Here is a 17539-nt window from a genome sequence, read left to right as displayed (position 1 = left end):
CTTGTGGGCTGATCGATGGTCTGACTAGGCAAATATCAAGCCTGACCATAGGGCGGCAAAACAAAGTGTATGTTAGGGAGAAATCATCCGTGCCTTGGCAAGCCGGATCTGCTAAATGCTGATGAGCTGCTTTGAAAAGGTCTCACCATTTGGGATATTCAATGTGTTAGACATCTTCCGCATGCTTTATTTGAGAGAAACCAAGTTCATCATTCAGTTTATTGAATTAATGGAAGGATTTTCTTGATAATTAGGGGTTAGTGTTCCTGTAAGAATGTAACTGCTTACGACATTGGCTAGAAATGTTATACAACACATTTTGGAATAAAATGGGCCAATACCATACATTTCAATTTCTCCCAAGTTTTCATTCCTTGTTTTTTCCTCATTTCACGCCGTGTTTATGCGGTATAACAATTTTTGTACGAATTATTTTTTTTAAATGTTTTTCTAAAATGTTCAGTGGCAGGCTGGGAAGGTCGAAGTGGAGTGAATGTTTGATGAATGCGATTGTGTTCTTGACCCTGGCCACCTTCCACTAAGGGGATATGGCAGTGGTATATAGATTGACTAAAAAGATACATTTTACTTTTGTTAGACTGATCTCATCTTGCCTATGTCTGCTCTAGCCTCCGTCACTTGTAGCAAACAACAACCTCATCATAGGTTTCCAATATTATCACAGTATTCCACATAAGACTGTCTGGCTGTGATTAATAGGTGCCGTGTTGTAAGTAAGTGAAGCAGAGGTTGACAGATATGCAATCCTATGATTTTTTTCATTTTTATTGGTAAATAGTTTGGCAAAACAGTTGTATAAACACATACCAGCTCAATGGCCTTGGTGTAGGGCACCTGTCCTGGGACTGAGAGGTTGCTGGTTTGAGCCTCGGTCGAGTCATACCTTAGGCTGAGTCCCATTCTTCGCACTTTCACTCGCTATGTGCCCTAGTCACTCGGTTTGCGCGTTCACGTGAAAATGGGGTGTGTCCCGATACTCTCAAGACGGAGGCAGAAGTGCCCTCAAACCATGTCGTAACCACTTCAAGACCGAGGGGGCTCTCGACCTCACTTGGCAGCGAAGTGACTACCCAGAAGGCTTTGCGAATTCTCAATATCAACAAACATGCCCGAAAAGGAACCGCACAAATGTAAGTAGTTTTCCACAACCACGCATGTATTTGCAATAAAATGTATTGAGATATCTTAGTTAGACGTAAATGCAATAGAAAATCGTATTTTCGCGTTAAAACACGAACATTGCAAAATCGCTACTTTACGAAGTGCACTAATCTACCAAGGGAGCTGGCAAAAAAAAAATCTTCACGCTACAAACTGTAAAGTAGGATAACTGTGCAGAAAATCACGGTTCAGCCCATCCCTGTTTTTATCTTAAACGAGTCGTGCTTTTACATCTACTGTACATGGCCAGTCGCTAAAGGAGCATAGTCAGAATACCGTTCTGGACATAAGCGCTTGTTTACTGCACACAATTTCGGGTGTCGTGTTTTATTTACAATATGATTCTTTCATGTGAGATCAGAATGCATTAGTTTTCATCATGCATTATGAGTAATGTCTCCGAATTTCACGTGGAAATACAGTTGAAACAAACTACTATCACATAGTCCACTGCCTTCTCTGTAAACACATATTAATTACCTTCTCAAAATGTTGTCCAAATGTGGAGACAATTCTAAAGCATATGTGATGCTGGCCAATAGAAGGCTCATACAGCCATAAGAATAACATGTCAATTTTGTGTATCTATTCACTATCAAATAATTATCCAGAACACATCCTATAATTTCCTGTCTCACATCAACTTGTTGAGCATCCTATACACAGTTGTTTTTGTACAATACATCAGCATTAAGTAATTCTTGTTTTTTCCACCCAACCTAAAGGCCACTGTAGAACGTCCCGTGGAAGAGCTGGTCACCATCACAGCTACCACGCCATCCACACCACCGGGCACGTCGTTGGCACCTTCTAGTCCGGCGCCAAACCCCAAATCACCCAGAAAAAAAAGGAAGCGCGATACACTCCTTGACTTTTTGAAAGTGGAGTCTGCCGGAGTGAGGAAAAGGCTCGAAGAAACTGTGGCCAAAACTGAGCGGTTCCTGTCCTTTTTGGGAAGCTCGTGGACAAATTTCCAGAACAGTGACATCCCTGCAATGTTTCCCTTTGTTTTATAAAAGGAAAATATTTTTTTTTTATTAAGAACTCAATGAAGTTCCAGTTTGTGTTTTCCAGCTTCATGGAAGTATTGGTATATTTTTGTTAAAATTTGTGACACATTATTTATTTACTATTATGTATTTTGGCCCAATGTGAGTTTGTTTTTCTGAAAGTAAACTATTATTTAAGCTGGAGTGATTTGTAGTTGTTTTCTGTCCAACAGTCACATAGTTCACACACAGTATCTCACATCATTATGAAATAAACCACCAAGGTGTTACTCAAAATGAAGATGTTTATTGAATAGTAATGCAGAAAAGCACATAATGCAAATGTGGGTCTGACTTAAAGAGCCTAAAATATGGCTTTTGGGCAATTTATTCCATATTAACTGTGGACAATTCTTTGTACGGTGGACCTGGGAACCCTGAAGACCCGTGACACCACACGGTAGGACAGAGCGTGGGCCAGCCAGTACACGTAGATCAGGACCTCCAGCCACGGCCCTGTTCCCTCTTTAGCAGCTCCTGCAGGGCCCACATAACCTTCTTGCTCAACCTTAAGTCCTGAATGAGTTCTGACTCCACATCCAACCATAAGCACAGGATGGGAACATTCCTGTCCAACCTGTCCACGCTTATGGGACAGCCACTCTGGAACACAATAGATAACAAACAATTTAGACATAAATGTGGGCATAGAAAAGAAAAAGACCGCTTTAACTGTGATGTAAGCATCATGAAAAAAATGTTGAAATGACCTTTTTTATATCCAATGACAACTCTTTTGAATTAAATTCCTTATGAACTAAGGTTTTTGGGTCGTACAGGGAAGTTTGGTGACGATATTATGTCAGCTTAAGGGTCAGGTGGACTGTTCTTGTGTTTGTTTACTTTTCGTCATGTCACACATTCAAGACCCCTACTATATGTCATAAAATGGCATTAAGATACTAATAAGTAGATTGCCATTTATGTCTACACAAACATAGGGTATTATGTGAACGTGCATTGTATGTTAACTCTTACTGTATTTGACCGAACGGGTCATTTTTTTTAATGAGTGTACGTACCTTGTAAAGATGAATCAGCACTACATAGCGCCGAAGCTGTCTTCAGTATAGCACATTTCTCCTCCGTTGATTGGAGACACGGAAAAGATGATGAGCTTTCAGGCAATCGGTAATAACACAGCTGTAGCGGGCATTTTTAACGTTGCACGAACTCTCCAACTGACACACTACAGGTTGAGACTCGAGTTGTTTACATGTGACGTAGGCCTTTACGTCACTAAGGTCTACAGCCAATTAATATTACCGCCATCTCCTGGACAGGGGTGGAACCTTGCAAGTCTTGTCCAAACCATCTCCACTTTGCACTCAACTCGCGGAGGGCACTCCTCTATCGAGGGACCTCACTGGAGGGTTCTCAGGGCCGAGTGAGAGAAATGGGATTGGGCCTTAGACTTACAACATTGGTACCCATTGCCTCCCTGACCATTTCTGCTCTACGACTTACCGATGACCAGAGTTGAAGTAATGGACAGAGTCTGTAGCAGGTTTTTCCGCAAATGGCTGAGTGTTCCTCCAGCCTTCAGCTCAGTCAACCACTACAGTAAGTCATCAGTACCATGCCACAGTAACCAAAAGCAGTTCCAGGTGGCTGTGGCTGTCAAGAAGTCATAGCTGTACCCCATCTGCAGGTGAAAGCTAGCTCAGCCCTTGCTGTCACGCTCAGAAGAGATGTACAGGTTAATGGCCCTGAAATTCCTTATCAGAATGCAGAGGGTCTGTAGGAAATCAACGACACTCCACCAGTACGAACCTTAACATCCACATCCGCAGTCTCTGCTTGAAGCGAAGCACCTCTAGTGTTTAAATCATCCTAGTGATCTTAAACTTTCGATTTCACTCTAGTTGGCACCAGCTGCTGCCCTTTTAAATGCCTTAGACTACCCCAGATAAAGTCCCACTGTGCTTGTTCCAACTTCTATAACTCACGACACAACGGACAATGCTCAGAAATCTCACAGAGCATCAAACAGATCTTGTTTAAAAGTAGAAGAGTACAAAATAATCTCCAAAGAATTAAATATTTCACAAAACACTGAAGTCAGTCATTATCCAACAGAACATTTTATATAAAACATACAGTATGACACATGATTTAAAAAAAAAAAAACACTGGTCAGGGAACATGTTGGCTACTCAAAGCAAGGATGTTAAAAAAAACAAAAGGAAATTTGTCATTTTGATAACTTCAAATATAGGAACTAAAAGAACTTTAATGAAACAAATTGAATGCTAGCCATTATTTGTACACCTTTTTCATTGCCAAATTTAAGCACCTTTAAAGCACTTTCAAGGCTTCTTTTTAAAAAAAATTCCGGCACCTTCAAAGGAAGAATTCCAGCACTGATCAAAAGAAAGTTTATTTGTGTTGACTTTGATGAGTAAAATAAATTCAGTATCATGCTGCTAGCACATACTTTGCTATTTTCAGATGTTTCTATCTAGGATGAAGCCGTTACGCTTCAGCAGTGCACGTGCATCTTGGCTACATCACAATTGTTAACAAACAGAGAGCGCGCTATTAGGTGTTGGGTAATAGTTAAATTCAATACGGAAAACAAAAACCGAAAAATGAGCCAAATTTTGACTTATTTTATAGTTTGCGCAAAAGCAGAGTGCATTCGATCTTAGAGACTGCAGATCTTTTGCTTTTTGTTTTACATATCTTAATTTGTATTTTGGGATTTTTTTTACAGAGAGTCAGTGTCTGAATTGATTAGAATATAAATTTAAATAGTTAATTCATTTGCATTTACCATTTATTTATGGTACTGTATTGTCTGATCCCTGTAGTGACAGTAGTATATTTTTCATTTATATTTTAAGGTTTTGCATTTTAATTGGCCGGTCCAAGTGGTCCATAGGTGTGAATGAGCGAGTGAGTTGTTTGTTTTTGTGTGCCCTGCGACTGGCTGGAAACCAGTTCAGGGTGTCCCCATGCCCACTGCCTGAAGATAGCTGAGATGTGCTCCAGCCCCCCCGACCCTACTGAGGATAAGCGGTGCAGATAATGGATGGATGGATGGTTTTTCATTTTCTGGGATTTGGTGCTTTTTTAAATAAATGGATGGTTTATAGAGTCAAACTGTCAAAAAACATTGCAATGAAAACATTTTCAAGCATTTTCAAGAACGTCACTCAAAATACAAGCATTTTCCTGACCTTGTATACACAAAATTAAAATTCAAGCATTTGCAAGGCTTTCAAACAGTTGTACGAACCCAGACTAGCAAATCCCAACTATGGTCTCTTGATATACACACTTGTAGGAAAACTATAGCATTCCAAAATCTCCTCATTTCAAATTACTGACATTGCCCTAAATGTCAAGGTTCATTCTGGGTGATGTAAGAGAATCAGATATTAGGTACTGCAATCTGAATTTCAATGCGTAACTCCCTCGCAAAATTGACTTTAAAAAAAAAAATCAGTGAGGTTTGAGGCCTCGTTATTATGTCTCAGGCAAACTTCAAACTGCGAACACTGAGCCTGATTCCAAAATCAGAACACCTTGTTGCGGATTAAAATGGAGAAAATGCGCCGTACAGTTAAAAAAGAAAGTGCTACAAATCCTTTTAACATCATCAGGACTTGAGCCCAGATGATGTTTTACAGCAAGTATTTATTAGAGTTATAGGCCACTGATTATTTTAAATATAAAGGCTTGCAGAAATTACAATCTATTTGTCTATCCATCCATTATCTGCCCTGCTCATCCTCAGTAAGGTTGCGGGGGTGCTGGAGCCCATCCCGGCCATCTTCGAGCAGTGGGCAGTGGACACCCTGATCTGGTTGCCAGACAGTCGCAGGGCACACACTCACTCGCTTATTCACGCCAACTAACCTGACATGCATGTTTTTGGGAATGTGGGAGGAAACCAGAGTGCCCGGAACCTACGCAGGCATGGAAAGAACAGACAAACGGCACACGGGTAGGCTGCAGTAGCTGGACTTGAACCCTGAGCCTCCGCACCGTGGGGCTTGCAGGCTAACTACCCATCCGCTGTGCCGCCCCACAATTCATTCAATTAGAAACGTTTTACACAAAGTTACTTACGGTTAACTCTGGGCTTTTAGTGTCAAGAATTGCTCTGCATTTAACAGACCTCAATAACATATATACTAATTACACAGTTTATCTGTGCTTATAGCAAAAGAAACCAATGTAAAAGGCTAGCCCCGAGATTGCATTGTAAGGGAGTGATAAAGTAATTGATCTTGGTATTGGCCCACACATAAAACATTGGCTGAATCCGAGAACAAAAGAAGCAAGATATAAAAAGATAAATTGTCCTGGCATCAGCTGATCTCCATTACCCCCTTTTCTTTTTGGGGGTGTGTTGTGCTTTTGGTGTGCCAGCTCTTTCACAAGGGTGTCAGTGACTATAGGCAAAACATTTCAAATCGAAACAACAACAGATGTTACACCGAAAGCGCGAAAGGATTCCAATTGTTAAATGTTTAACAAGAAAAAATTTCGATGTCGAAAAATACTTGCTGTAAGTTAGATTGTGTGTAGTGTGCACCTTTTTTTCCAAGTACCGGCGTGTGGCACTGTGAGACGTCACCCAGCATCCACCCGGAAGAAAAAAAAATGTCTTGGATTGTGTGTAAACATTCTATACTGTCTATGTCTATACTATAACGAGCGCACTAAGAACTTTGACGTTTTTATTGTTTAATATCTTGTGCATCCATTCAATATGGTTGGTGTAAAGTGTCAAGAAGAGGCGAGCCATTTCATTTAAAATGAAACTGCAAAATGGAAGCTTGATGCGGTTGAGAAAATGGCTAGATCGCTTTTTTTCGGCAACTCTCTAACACGGAGGAAAACCTCTTGAAGATTATCTTCCAAAAGTAAGTTACACTTTATTTTATTTATCTTTATAGAGCATATTATTTTGTGAAATGTTTATTTTTTAGTACAAAACAATACAGGTTACTTGTACAAGCCTTAAACACACAAAATATAGCACTGAAGCAACATACAAACAGAGGATTGTCTGGATCTCGTTCTAAGTAGAGCGGCGTCTGTAAATACAGTTATCATTCCTTTGCCACAAACCTTATTATCAAAAGGAACTTACAGTTGAAAAAAGTATCATCCTTGTTCGAGATAATCTTGAAACCCTTGGAGAAAGTGTCCCACTTAAGCTAGCCAATCTTTGCCTGAGGGGAGCAACTTTATCTTGTTATCAGTGATAGGGGCTGGAGTCTTTTTGCCTTGTTCTCATGCTGGCATGTATTCTCATTTACAATCGTGTTCCCTTGTTGAGTTATGTATCCCTCCCTTGAGTTCAAAGAATTCTGAGGCTGAAATATTTCCAATAAAAAGGTGCCGAGAAGCTGATGCAAAATACATTAAGTATTTCAGCCGCTCACGATTCTCATACATTGAAATTGACATCTCATCCCTCATTGTGTTTTATTCTGGATGTTAGGTGATAAACATGACATAGTTCGATCTGATATTCAGGTTTGGTAAACTGCTCTTTTCTAAATGTGTTTTTTTTTGCTTTATGCCAAGATGCCATTTGTAAAGGATTCTTTTTTTTATGACAACAAATCAATTGCTGTGAACAAACCCTTGGAGGAAGGAAACAAAAGAGCTCGTTTTAAACTTCCAATGATTGCTTGTTGTTTGAAACAACATATCCCATCCCGGTTTTGGGAATTTTTATGTACAATGTGGCCCAGTTCTTTATAGGGTTTGTAACAAAAGTACAACAAATGTTGGCGTTGTCTACGACAAACATTTCCAGGATTTATTTATTTTTGTACAATGAAATGCAAGATTTGATTTCTAAATTGTGTTTGTAGTTTGAGTTTTATAAACAAAGATAAGCACTAAAAATCATCACTTGTCGAAAGATAAAAACAAAAATGTAATTAAAAAAAAAAAACTCCCTTAAACTCAGCTAAGCGAGCGGAAACGGAGATAAAATGAAGATGTAATTAGGCGAAGAAGAAGATGGCAGGTTTGATCATCGGCTATCTACATTGACCTCTTAGACCGTCTAAGCGCCACTGGAGGGCTGCCAGATTTACACAGCGTCCAAGCAGATGGCGGCTGCAGCATCCAGATAGGGGCAAAGCCAACATTCCTTAGATAGAAAGCAGCACTACTCAAGACAACCTGTGGTGCTTCCACCTGTTTGTCGCGCCCTGCATAATTAAACAATCGCAAGATTCGACACACAAGTAAGCACATCCCAATGACTCATTTACATGGGATCCCTTAAGCTGCACACAGCAAGGCCCTTCATCCAGTGTAAGGTGATCACTGAAAAAAAGTAATTAGTTACAGTTACTAGTCATTTGACTCAAAGATAAATAACATTACCCCCCAGATTACTGACACCAAAAAGTAACCATCTAGTTACAAATCACCATAAATACTCAAAGCCAAATAGTACTGTGTTTTCACGACTATAAAGCGCACCGGGTTACAAACTTCACCCCCCCAAAGTATTTTTTTTTGTCTTATATTTTCCATACAGAAGGCGCACCGGACTACAAGGCGCTACAGTGGGAATGTCAACAAAACAGTCAGTTCAGTCAAATTTTTTAACCCCTTAACATTCCGACGGCTCATAAAGAAGCAAGTACGTGTCTCCGACACGTACGGTCACGGTGTCTGTACGATGTCACCAATCACTCAAATGCGTCATTCCACATATCATTAGGAGGTTTCAACTCTTGGGATTCAAGAAATGACAACCATTTCTTAGTTTCTATTATCTTTTTCGCTGGCATTTGTGTGGACAGCAAAGTACGAATTTCATTGTACAGTGAAACGTGGTTCTTTACTGTGCATATGACAATTAACACTTTGAATTGAATTTAATTGAATTTAACAATAGACTCATTACAGAAACATCAAGATCAATCTGCAACAAGATACTGGGAAAATTTCAAGCCGGGGTAGCTCACCAAAGTCATCTTGCAGCAATCACGTTCAATAATAATACCCAACCATTGTTTTCTTACATCCGTGAGTTTAGTAAATCCAACCGTGTAAAATGTTTACACACTCCGAAACACGCAATAATGCCGACAAATGAAAGAAGAAAATCCGCCGAGAAGTATCTGCATCGATACATGTTGCTTGTTGCTAGCTGTCTGTTTAGCCCCATAATTCCTGTTTACAAATAAAGACAAGTAAAAAATGTTTTCTCCATGCCGTAGAGCAACCTGACTGTGATTCATATTCATCTTTATCGGCCAATTGCAGGCTTTGATTTGCTCGCTTTAGCCTATGAGAGCCTGTAAATGCTAAAAAGGCTCCTTTACCTCAGAATAACTTTAGCCAATAGTGACCGATTCAAATGGTGATTGACACATTGGTTAGGAAATTAAACACCGGTATATATAGCCCAGCTACACCACAGACTACTTGGCCTACAAAAATCTAGTCGGCGGCTGCCTGCCTTAGTTGCAAGACTTTGCGACTCAATATTGATCCATATATAAGGTGCACTGTATTATAAGGCGCATTGTCAGCTTTTAAAAAAAATAAAGGCTTCTAGGTGTGCCTTACAGTCATGAAAATACGGTAAAAGAAATATAATAAATCAAGCGGACCACCCTATAAAAGCGGTATTTCTTGGCTTGTGCAAACTTGAGAGCTTGCAAATTAACACAGCCCAGACACTCCATATCCATTTTGTCTTGTGTCTTCAAACCACTTGAAGATTCCTGCTCAATTTCCGTCCAAAATTTTATTTTTTTTCTTCCAGATATTGTGTAATGCAAAAATAATGATCCAAAAATGTAAGTACAAATAAAATTACATTACTTTGCCGTAAATTCTTTGCCGACGTTTGACCCATTGAATTTGTTGTTCCTCTACAGGCCACGGCCACTCCCTCACACGCTGCTAACTATTCGCGACTGGTGACACACAACCAAATACGCACATATGAACTGACCACTTGATTTCAGTATTCTATTGCATAGTTGTAATTACAGCTTTGTTTTGAATAGAGAGAATATCAGAATATCTGTGGGGAACAAATTACTCGGCCTCACACTCCTTGTATAAGATGGCCGCACTGTAACTGTATTTAGTTCTATCTTATAGAAAAATAAACATGCTCATCCTTCTCACAAGTTGTAATCAGCATTGTGTGGCTGGCGGATTGAAGCATGTAGAGTCAAAGAAAGTACGACATTGTAATTATTTAACTGTTTATAAAAAGTACCGGAGTAACGCACCATGTTGCAACAGCAATTGAGCGTCAACATTCTATTAATAGCGAGTTACAATGCTCCTTACAGAGAAAAGTAATTGCGTTCCAGGAAGGTTTTTCTTTGTGATGCGTTATTTCCAAACCTGCCTTTATCACAGTGTGGTGATAACCAAACAATACTAATGTAATTATTCTCGAATAAAAAACATAAAATACAGAAAGGAAGCATTTGGCAGTGTTATATTATGAGCACTTAATTCAGTCTGTTTGACTTTGGCCTTAGCAATGATTCATTGTGTCACCCACACGTAACATGTTTCATTTCTTTTGTGTCCGCTACTAAAGTAAGCCTGTGATTCATTGTTCTTTGTTTTATCGCCTCTCCTGTCTAAATATGCAAGAATTTACTTGCAGCTAATAAGTTCACAATAAGTAAAACTAAATTCTTAAGCGATATAAATGATTCTAGATTAGGGGAATGCAAAAACGTGACAGCGGGTCACACACGATCCTTATGCTTTTTCATCTGGCTCGTCAATTGTTAACAACAATATTTCATATAAAATGCTGAAAAAAAACTTGCAGTGATGCTAAAGGGAGAAGCAAAAACATGATACTGAAGTACAAGAAACCTGCAAGACGAAAAAGGGTCATGCTTAGTTGCCCTCGTGACAGAACATGCCCATAACTAATTGACGATCAGGAGAATTACCGGTAAGAATGAGGATGGGATTAAATCAATGATAATCCTCGTAAAAAGAATGTTTAGAATCTTCATCTACCCGCAAACGTAACTGCACGGGCCAAAGTCATGTCACACGAAACGTAAATGTATATCTAATTAAAATGTGATTTAATCATACATACTTAAATGGGTGGGCAAACTCTTTGAGACGTGGGCCACATTGGACAAAAACTGGCTGATTGATGCATTTAATTTTGGTAAATGCCGACCTCCTTAAATCCAATACCTTAGCAATACCTGAGAAAAAAAAAGATAATATGAGCCAAAGCATTTATTCTTGTCAAGTCACATTTATTTGTATAGCCCTTAATCACAAAATGTCTCAAAGGACTGCACAGGTTACAAAGACACCATGCCCTGATCTGAAACCACCATGCGGGCAAGGAAAAACTCAAAATCCTCAGCATGAGGAAATAGGAAACATTGAAAAGGGGCCTCACAAGTTGTAATTGCCCTTTCAGGATGACCAGGCTGCAATACATTTAGCATTGGGTAACAAGACACAAAACATAGTGACCATCAATAAAAAAAAACATAGGTAATATGTAAAATTTGTCTAGAAAGTCCCTGACCGCAACGAAACCTCCAGCCTGTAAAATTGTCCAAAAATTCTAATTTGTATTTACCTGCACAATTTCTGTTTTATTTTGAAACACTCAAAATATACAAATACATTTATTTATTTACAAATAGAAATTTTAATTAAAAATAGTAGCAAAGTAATACCTATTTGCTGTTGCTCATTCATATCAATTAAAGAAATGAGACAAAACTTGTATAAATTTCCGCTTTTTTTTCCAGTGTGTATTGTTTAATCAGGTGATTGACTTCTATTTTAAGAAAAATAACATTGGGACAGTTTGTTTCCTCAAATGTTCTCTTGTTGATAAATTGGAGTCAGTAAATAAAGCTTTGGGAGTGGTGCTCAGCTTTGACGACATCCAGTGGACTTATTTAAAACTACAGGTAATTTTCTTACGTAATGCGGCGTATTTTTTTTTCTTGTGTGCTTCTCTCAGATTTGTTTTACGTGCTGAATTAAATCCCTTGGCACGCCTGCAAGGGGGATTACCTCAGGTGCGGTCCATTCTCAAGTCAAATCATGTTTATTTGTATAGCCCTTAATTACAAAGAGTCTCAAAGGCCTGCACAGATCAAAGACTATTGCAAAGTACAGACTATTATTACACCATCCCCTGATATTGTCAACGTAAAATATAGGTTATTCATATGCTATAGAATAGAAGTGTGTTTTAAGCTTGGATTTAAACATTTCCACTGAGGTTGTAGATTAAATCTCAGGGGAAAGAGCATTCCACAGCACCGGGGCCCGGATGGAGAATGCTCTCGAACCTGCGGATCTCTTCTTGGCTCTTGGGATTCACTTGTAGACCAGTATTTTCTCAGATTAAAAAAAAACACACATTTCATTTCCACGCAAGTTCAGCAACGATGATAAAATTGAAAGTACAAAATGTTCTCTATTAAGCTTGAGTTAACAATGCCCAACTGAGTTCAAAGAGACTTTATAATTGTTATCTGTTTATGGCACCCGTTTCCTTTGTCTTACTTTTAGCACCGCTGACTCGCAGGAAAAGGGCGATACGGAGGAAGGGTGTAGAGCAGACCTGGGCACTCCGGTCCTGGAGGGCCATACGTCCTGCCAGATTTTGAAGTTTGCTCTTCTTTAACTCAGGTGATACAAATTATAACCTCGTTAGCAAGCTAGCAAGTGCTTGTTAACGATACTGGTGATTGGAATCACCTGTATTGGATCAGAGAAACCTCAAAAATCATGCAGAACATACGGCCCTCCAGGACCGGAGTGACCAGGTCTGGTGTAGAGTGATTTCATGCTCATTCCCAGGTTTTTTTTGTGTGGCCTGAAAATGGTAAAAGTAAGAGAAGGCCTTTTTCAATTGCATTTCAAACATCAACCCAAACCGCAAAAAAGATGAAAAAGAAGAGTTTATTAGTCCTTGAGGAAAATGCCGACTGATGCTACAATCATGACTTCAAGCCAGGAGCTGGCGACAGAGTAGCAAAATTTCAAGTCGCGGACACGACATTTCAATTCATATCTATGATCACATTTCTAGGTGAGGTTTCGAAAATGATTCGGAGGTGAAGGAAGGCAGATTGTGTACCAGATGGGTGTAAATACCTTGATGTAGTTTTCTAATCGTGGGTAGACTCTTTTTACTCCCAAGAGGATAGAGAAATGGGTCCTCAGAGGAAATGAGGTTGTGACCACGTGTGTGACCTCAGGAAAGGAGAAGACATTGAAGCCAGCTGTCTCGTAGCGCTTCAGCAGCTCCTCGTTGGCCTTGCCTTCCCCTTCGCTCACAATACTGCCAACAGCGGAGCGGCACTGAGGTCCAGGCACCTTTGAAATTAATACACACAAGCGGATAAGGAGGGTCATTAAAACATAGTGTGCGTTAGCAGCACATGTTTGAGAAGGTTGCTTTGCTGACAATATAAATATTTTCTGTACAGTCAGCCAGGTGACAAAATTGAAGGGAAAAAAGCTCGTTAATTAGAGCTCTAATTGTAGTGTTTGGCATTCGGGACCTTCAGAGCACCGCGGTGCCAATTAAGAAGAGGAGGATGTAGAGAGAGAAAAAAAGGTGATGTTCCAAACAAACGAACCCTTGTGGGACATCCAAGCTTGCTGAGTGCCACAAGAAGCACAGAATAAATAAGAAACAGTGATTTAGGAATGGGAAATTTCGTCCTACTTTGCAATCTCGAAAGCAAACATTTTGTGCTCAAGTGAGCACTTGAAAGTGAGGCGCAGTCTGGTAAATAAGAAATATATAACTGCCAACCCTACTGATTAACATATTGGACTTTTTGTAAACAAAAACCATAAAATCTACACTCGAGATTAGTATTTTAGTCTCCGGCTGGATTATTTTGAAGCAAGATAAATTCTTTGTGCGTGAATTAACCTCTCCAACGATTGCATTATGTCTATGTTGTGGTAAGTAAGCCAATTTGAAACAAGCATCCATTGTTGTTTTTGAATATCTATAAATCTACCGCTTTTTAAGGTTAAAATGTTGGCATGTATGCAAATAGCGGATGAATATACAATTACTTAAATATAAGAGGAATCATAAACAATTTCTTAATCAAAAGGATGAGGGCGGCAGTAGCTCAGGAGGTAGAGCGATCGTTTTAGGATTAAGGGATCCCAGTTTGAATCCCGGCTTGTCCGTGTTACTTGTCGAAGTGTCCTTGGGTAAGACACTAAACCCCCCAATACCCCCAATAAGCAGGTTACCGCCTTACATTTGCACGTCACATTGGGTATTTGTATATTGTATTATTTTGGCTTTATTATTGTACTGTTCTCAGCTCAGGGATGCTGCTGGAAATGTGAATTTCCCTTAGGGGATGAATAAAGTATCTATCTATCTATCTATCTATCTATATGGCTGCACAGATCACGGCCGCTATTGGGAAATGTGAAGCACAATGTAAAGCGCTTTGGGAAGTCATTGACTTGAAAAGCGCTATATAAATGCAGATCATTTCATTTCATGAGATTTTTTTGTTTCTAGACAGTAAATTGTTTTTTTTAGAAATGGTCTTTAATCATAGACAACCGTTTATTGTATTTAACAAAAGTCAAACATTTATATAATCTTGAAACGTGATGTCATGGATCACAATTTAGTGAATTTCACATTTAAACAAACAAAATTAATTCAATATTGGGTATCAGTAATCCTGAATCACATTTTAGTGTTTGAAAAACAGTGAAGAAAATAAGTATTTGAACACCCTGTGATTTTGCTATTTCTCCCACTTAGAATTCATGGAGTGGTCTGAAATTTTCATCCTAGGTGCATGTACACCGTGAGAGATATAAAGTAAAAAGAAAAATCCAGAAATCACAATGCATGATTTTTTTAACGATTTGTTTGTGTGATAAGGCTGCAAATAAGTATTTAAACATCTGTGTATGATCTAGAATTCTGACCCTGAAAGACCTGATAGTCCGCCCATTAGAAGTCCACCTGCATACCATGTATCATCCTGAATCAGATGCACCTGTTTGAGGTTTTTAGCTGCATAAAGACACCTGGTCACCCCATACAATCAGTAAGACTAACTTGTAACATGGTGAAGACCAAAGAGCTGTCAAAGGAAACAGAGACAAAATTGTACACCTCCAAAGGGCTGGAAAGGGCTACGGAGCAATTGCCAAGTAGCTTGGTGAAAAAAGGTCCACTGTTGGAGCAATCATTACAAAACGGAAGAAGCTAAACATGACGGTCAATATCAATCAGAGTGGAGCTCCATGCAAGATATCACCAAATGGCGTCTCAATTATTCTGAGAAAGGTGAGGAATCAGCCCGTAACTACACGACAGGAGTTGGTCGATGACCTGGAAAGAGCTGGGACCACCGTTTCCAATGTTACTGTAGGTAATACATTAAGACGTCATGGTTTGAAATCATGCATGGCACGAAAGGTTCCCCTGCCTAAACCAGCACACGAGAGAAGGTTTTGTGTTCAGATGAGACCGAAATAGAACTTTTTGGTCATAATTCCACAAAGCGTGTTTGGAGGAAGAAGAATGAAAAGTACAATCCGAAGAACACCATCCCAACTGTGAAGCATGGGGGTGGTAGCACCATGCTTTGGGGGTGTTTTTCTGCACATGGGACAGGCAGGACGAGTGCACTTCATTAAAGAGAGGGTGACTGGGGCTGTGTATTGTGAGATTCTGGGGAACAACCTCCTTCCCACAGTCAGAGCATTGAAGATGGGTCATGCCTGGGTCTTCCAACATGCCAACGACCTACAGCACACAGCCAGGAAAACCAAGGAGTGGCTCAGTCAGAACCATATCAAGGTTATATCATGGCCCAGGAAGTCTCGAGACCTGAACCCAATCGAAAATCTTTGGAGGGAGCTCAAACTCCGTGTTTCTCAGCGACAGTCCGGAAACCTGACTCATCTAGAAAAGATCTGTGTGGAGGAGTAGGCCAAGGTCCCTCCTACAGTGTGTGCAAACCTGGTGAAAGACTACAGGAAACGTTTGACCTCTGAAATAGCAAACAAAGGCTACTGTATCAAATATTAACATTCATTTTCTCAGGTGTTCAAATACTTATTTGGAGGTATATCAACCAAATAAATAATTAAAACAATCATGCATTGTGGTTTCTGGATTTTTCTTTTTAGTTTATCTCTCTCACAGTGGACATGCACCTATGAAGAATATTTCAGACCCCTCCATGATTTCTAAGTGGACAAAATATCAAAATAGCAGGGTGTTCAAATACTTATTTTCTTCACTGTGATGTATATATATATATATATATATACATATACACACACACACATTGCATACATTTTTTGTATTGTTTACTTATTAAATGTGTCTTTCTTTTCATCATGACTTGCAGTCACACCCTTGCATAATATTTAAAAGAAAGCCCGGAAGACGTTATGCAGCAGTCAAATGTAAAAAACGTAATATTTTCATGAATGTGTCGCTTACAAAAAACAAGGTTTTGTGGCAAGATCACTTTAATGAAAATATTGCATTCAATAATCCCCATTATCTGATATGTATTAAATAGAATTCCATTTAATTCATAGTATAAATATTGGGGGAGAATTACATGTAGTGTTTATATTTGACTAAGAATAGAAAAGTTAATATGTTATCAATTTTAACACATATTTATTCATGTGATAATTGGACATCAAACGGTAAAAAAGGCAGATAAATAGTGCAAAGAACTGCTAAGAAAAAGATTACAATTCGTACGACAATAAATCATAACATACAATTACACAAAAAAAGCACTAGCGTTTATCCACTCTTCACTTCTGTTGTTTATTATTGCACTGTTCATTCATGTAATGGAAAATAGAGACCAGGGCAATGCAAAAATGGGTAAATGGTCTGCATTAATGTAGAGCTTTTCAAGTCAATGAAGACCTCCCAAAGTGCTTTACATTGTACTAATCTGTGAAGCCCTTAGAGACTTATTGTGATTAAGGGCTATACAAATAAAAATGACTTGACTTGACTTGCCCATTCACAAACACACTCACACACCAATAGGGAGTCAGCCGTGCAAGGCGCCAACCTGCTTGTTGGGGGCATTCAGTGTCTTGCCCAAGGACACTTCAACATAATACATGGAGTAGCCGGGAATCAATCCTGCAACCTTTTGATCACAAGACGAGCACTCCACCTCCTGAGCTAGTGCCACCCATTAGAGGTGTAAAAGGATTTGGGGAAATATGGACTTCTGGAAATTTACTTGAGTAGTAATAACAGTAAAAAAAAAAAGGCCTAACAGAAAAATGTAAACCGT

General features: G+C 39.2%; 1 protein-coding gene and 2 long non-coding RNA genes across 3 annotated transcripts in view; 1 reads left to right on the top strand and 2 right to left on the bottom strand.

The window, feature by feature from the left end:
- The window catches only part of tex264b (testis expressed 264, ER-phagy receptor b), a 63182-nt gene that overhangs the window by 33854 nt on the left and 11789 nt on the right, over positions 1-17539 (bottom strand). Inside the window, exon 2 of the mRNA XM_088337147.1 lies at positions 13353-13574. Coding sequence (XP_088193273.1) covers positions 13353-13574 — 222 coding nt within the window. The remainder of the gene's footprint in view (positions 1-13352; positions 13575-17539) is intronic.
- LOC148364005 (uncharacterized) lies at positions 1003-2375 on the top strand. The gene is made up of 2 exons (XR_015850629.1): positions 1003-1151; positions 1908-2375. It is a non-coding gene; the product is annotated as an uncharacterized LOC148364005 (long non-coding RNA).
- Positions 2459-3621, bottom strand: LOC148364004 (uncharacterized). The gene is made up of 2 exons (XR_015850630.1): positions 3254-3621; positions 2459-2834 (listed from the first exon to the last, which is right to left on the bottom strand). It is a non-coding gene; the product is annotated as an uncharacterized LOC148364004 (long non-coding RNA).

This window comes from Urocampus carinirostris, chromosome 6 (assembly GCF_059441175.1).
Source record: "Urocampus carinirostris isolate Australia breed hairy pipefish chromosome 6, RoL_Ucar_1.0, whole genome shotgun sequence".
In the NCBI taxonomy this organism is placed as follows: Eukaryota; Metazoa; Chordata; class Actinopteri; order Syngnathiformes; family Syngnathidae; genus Urocampus; species Urocampus carinirostris.
This window is presented reverse-complemented; position numbering and strand designations above follow the sequence as displayed.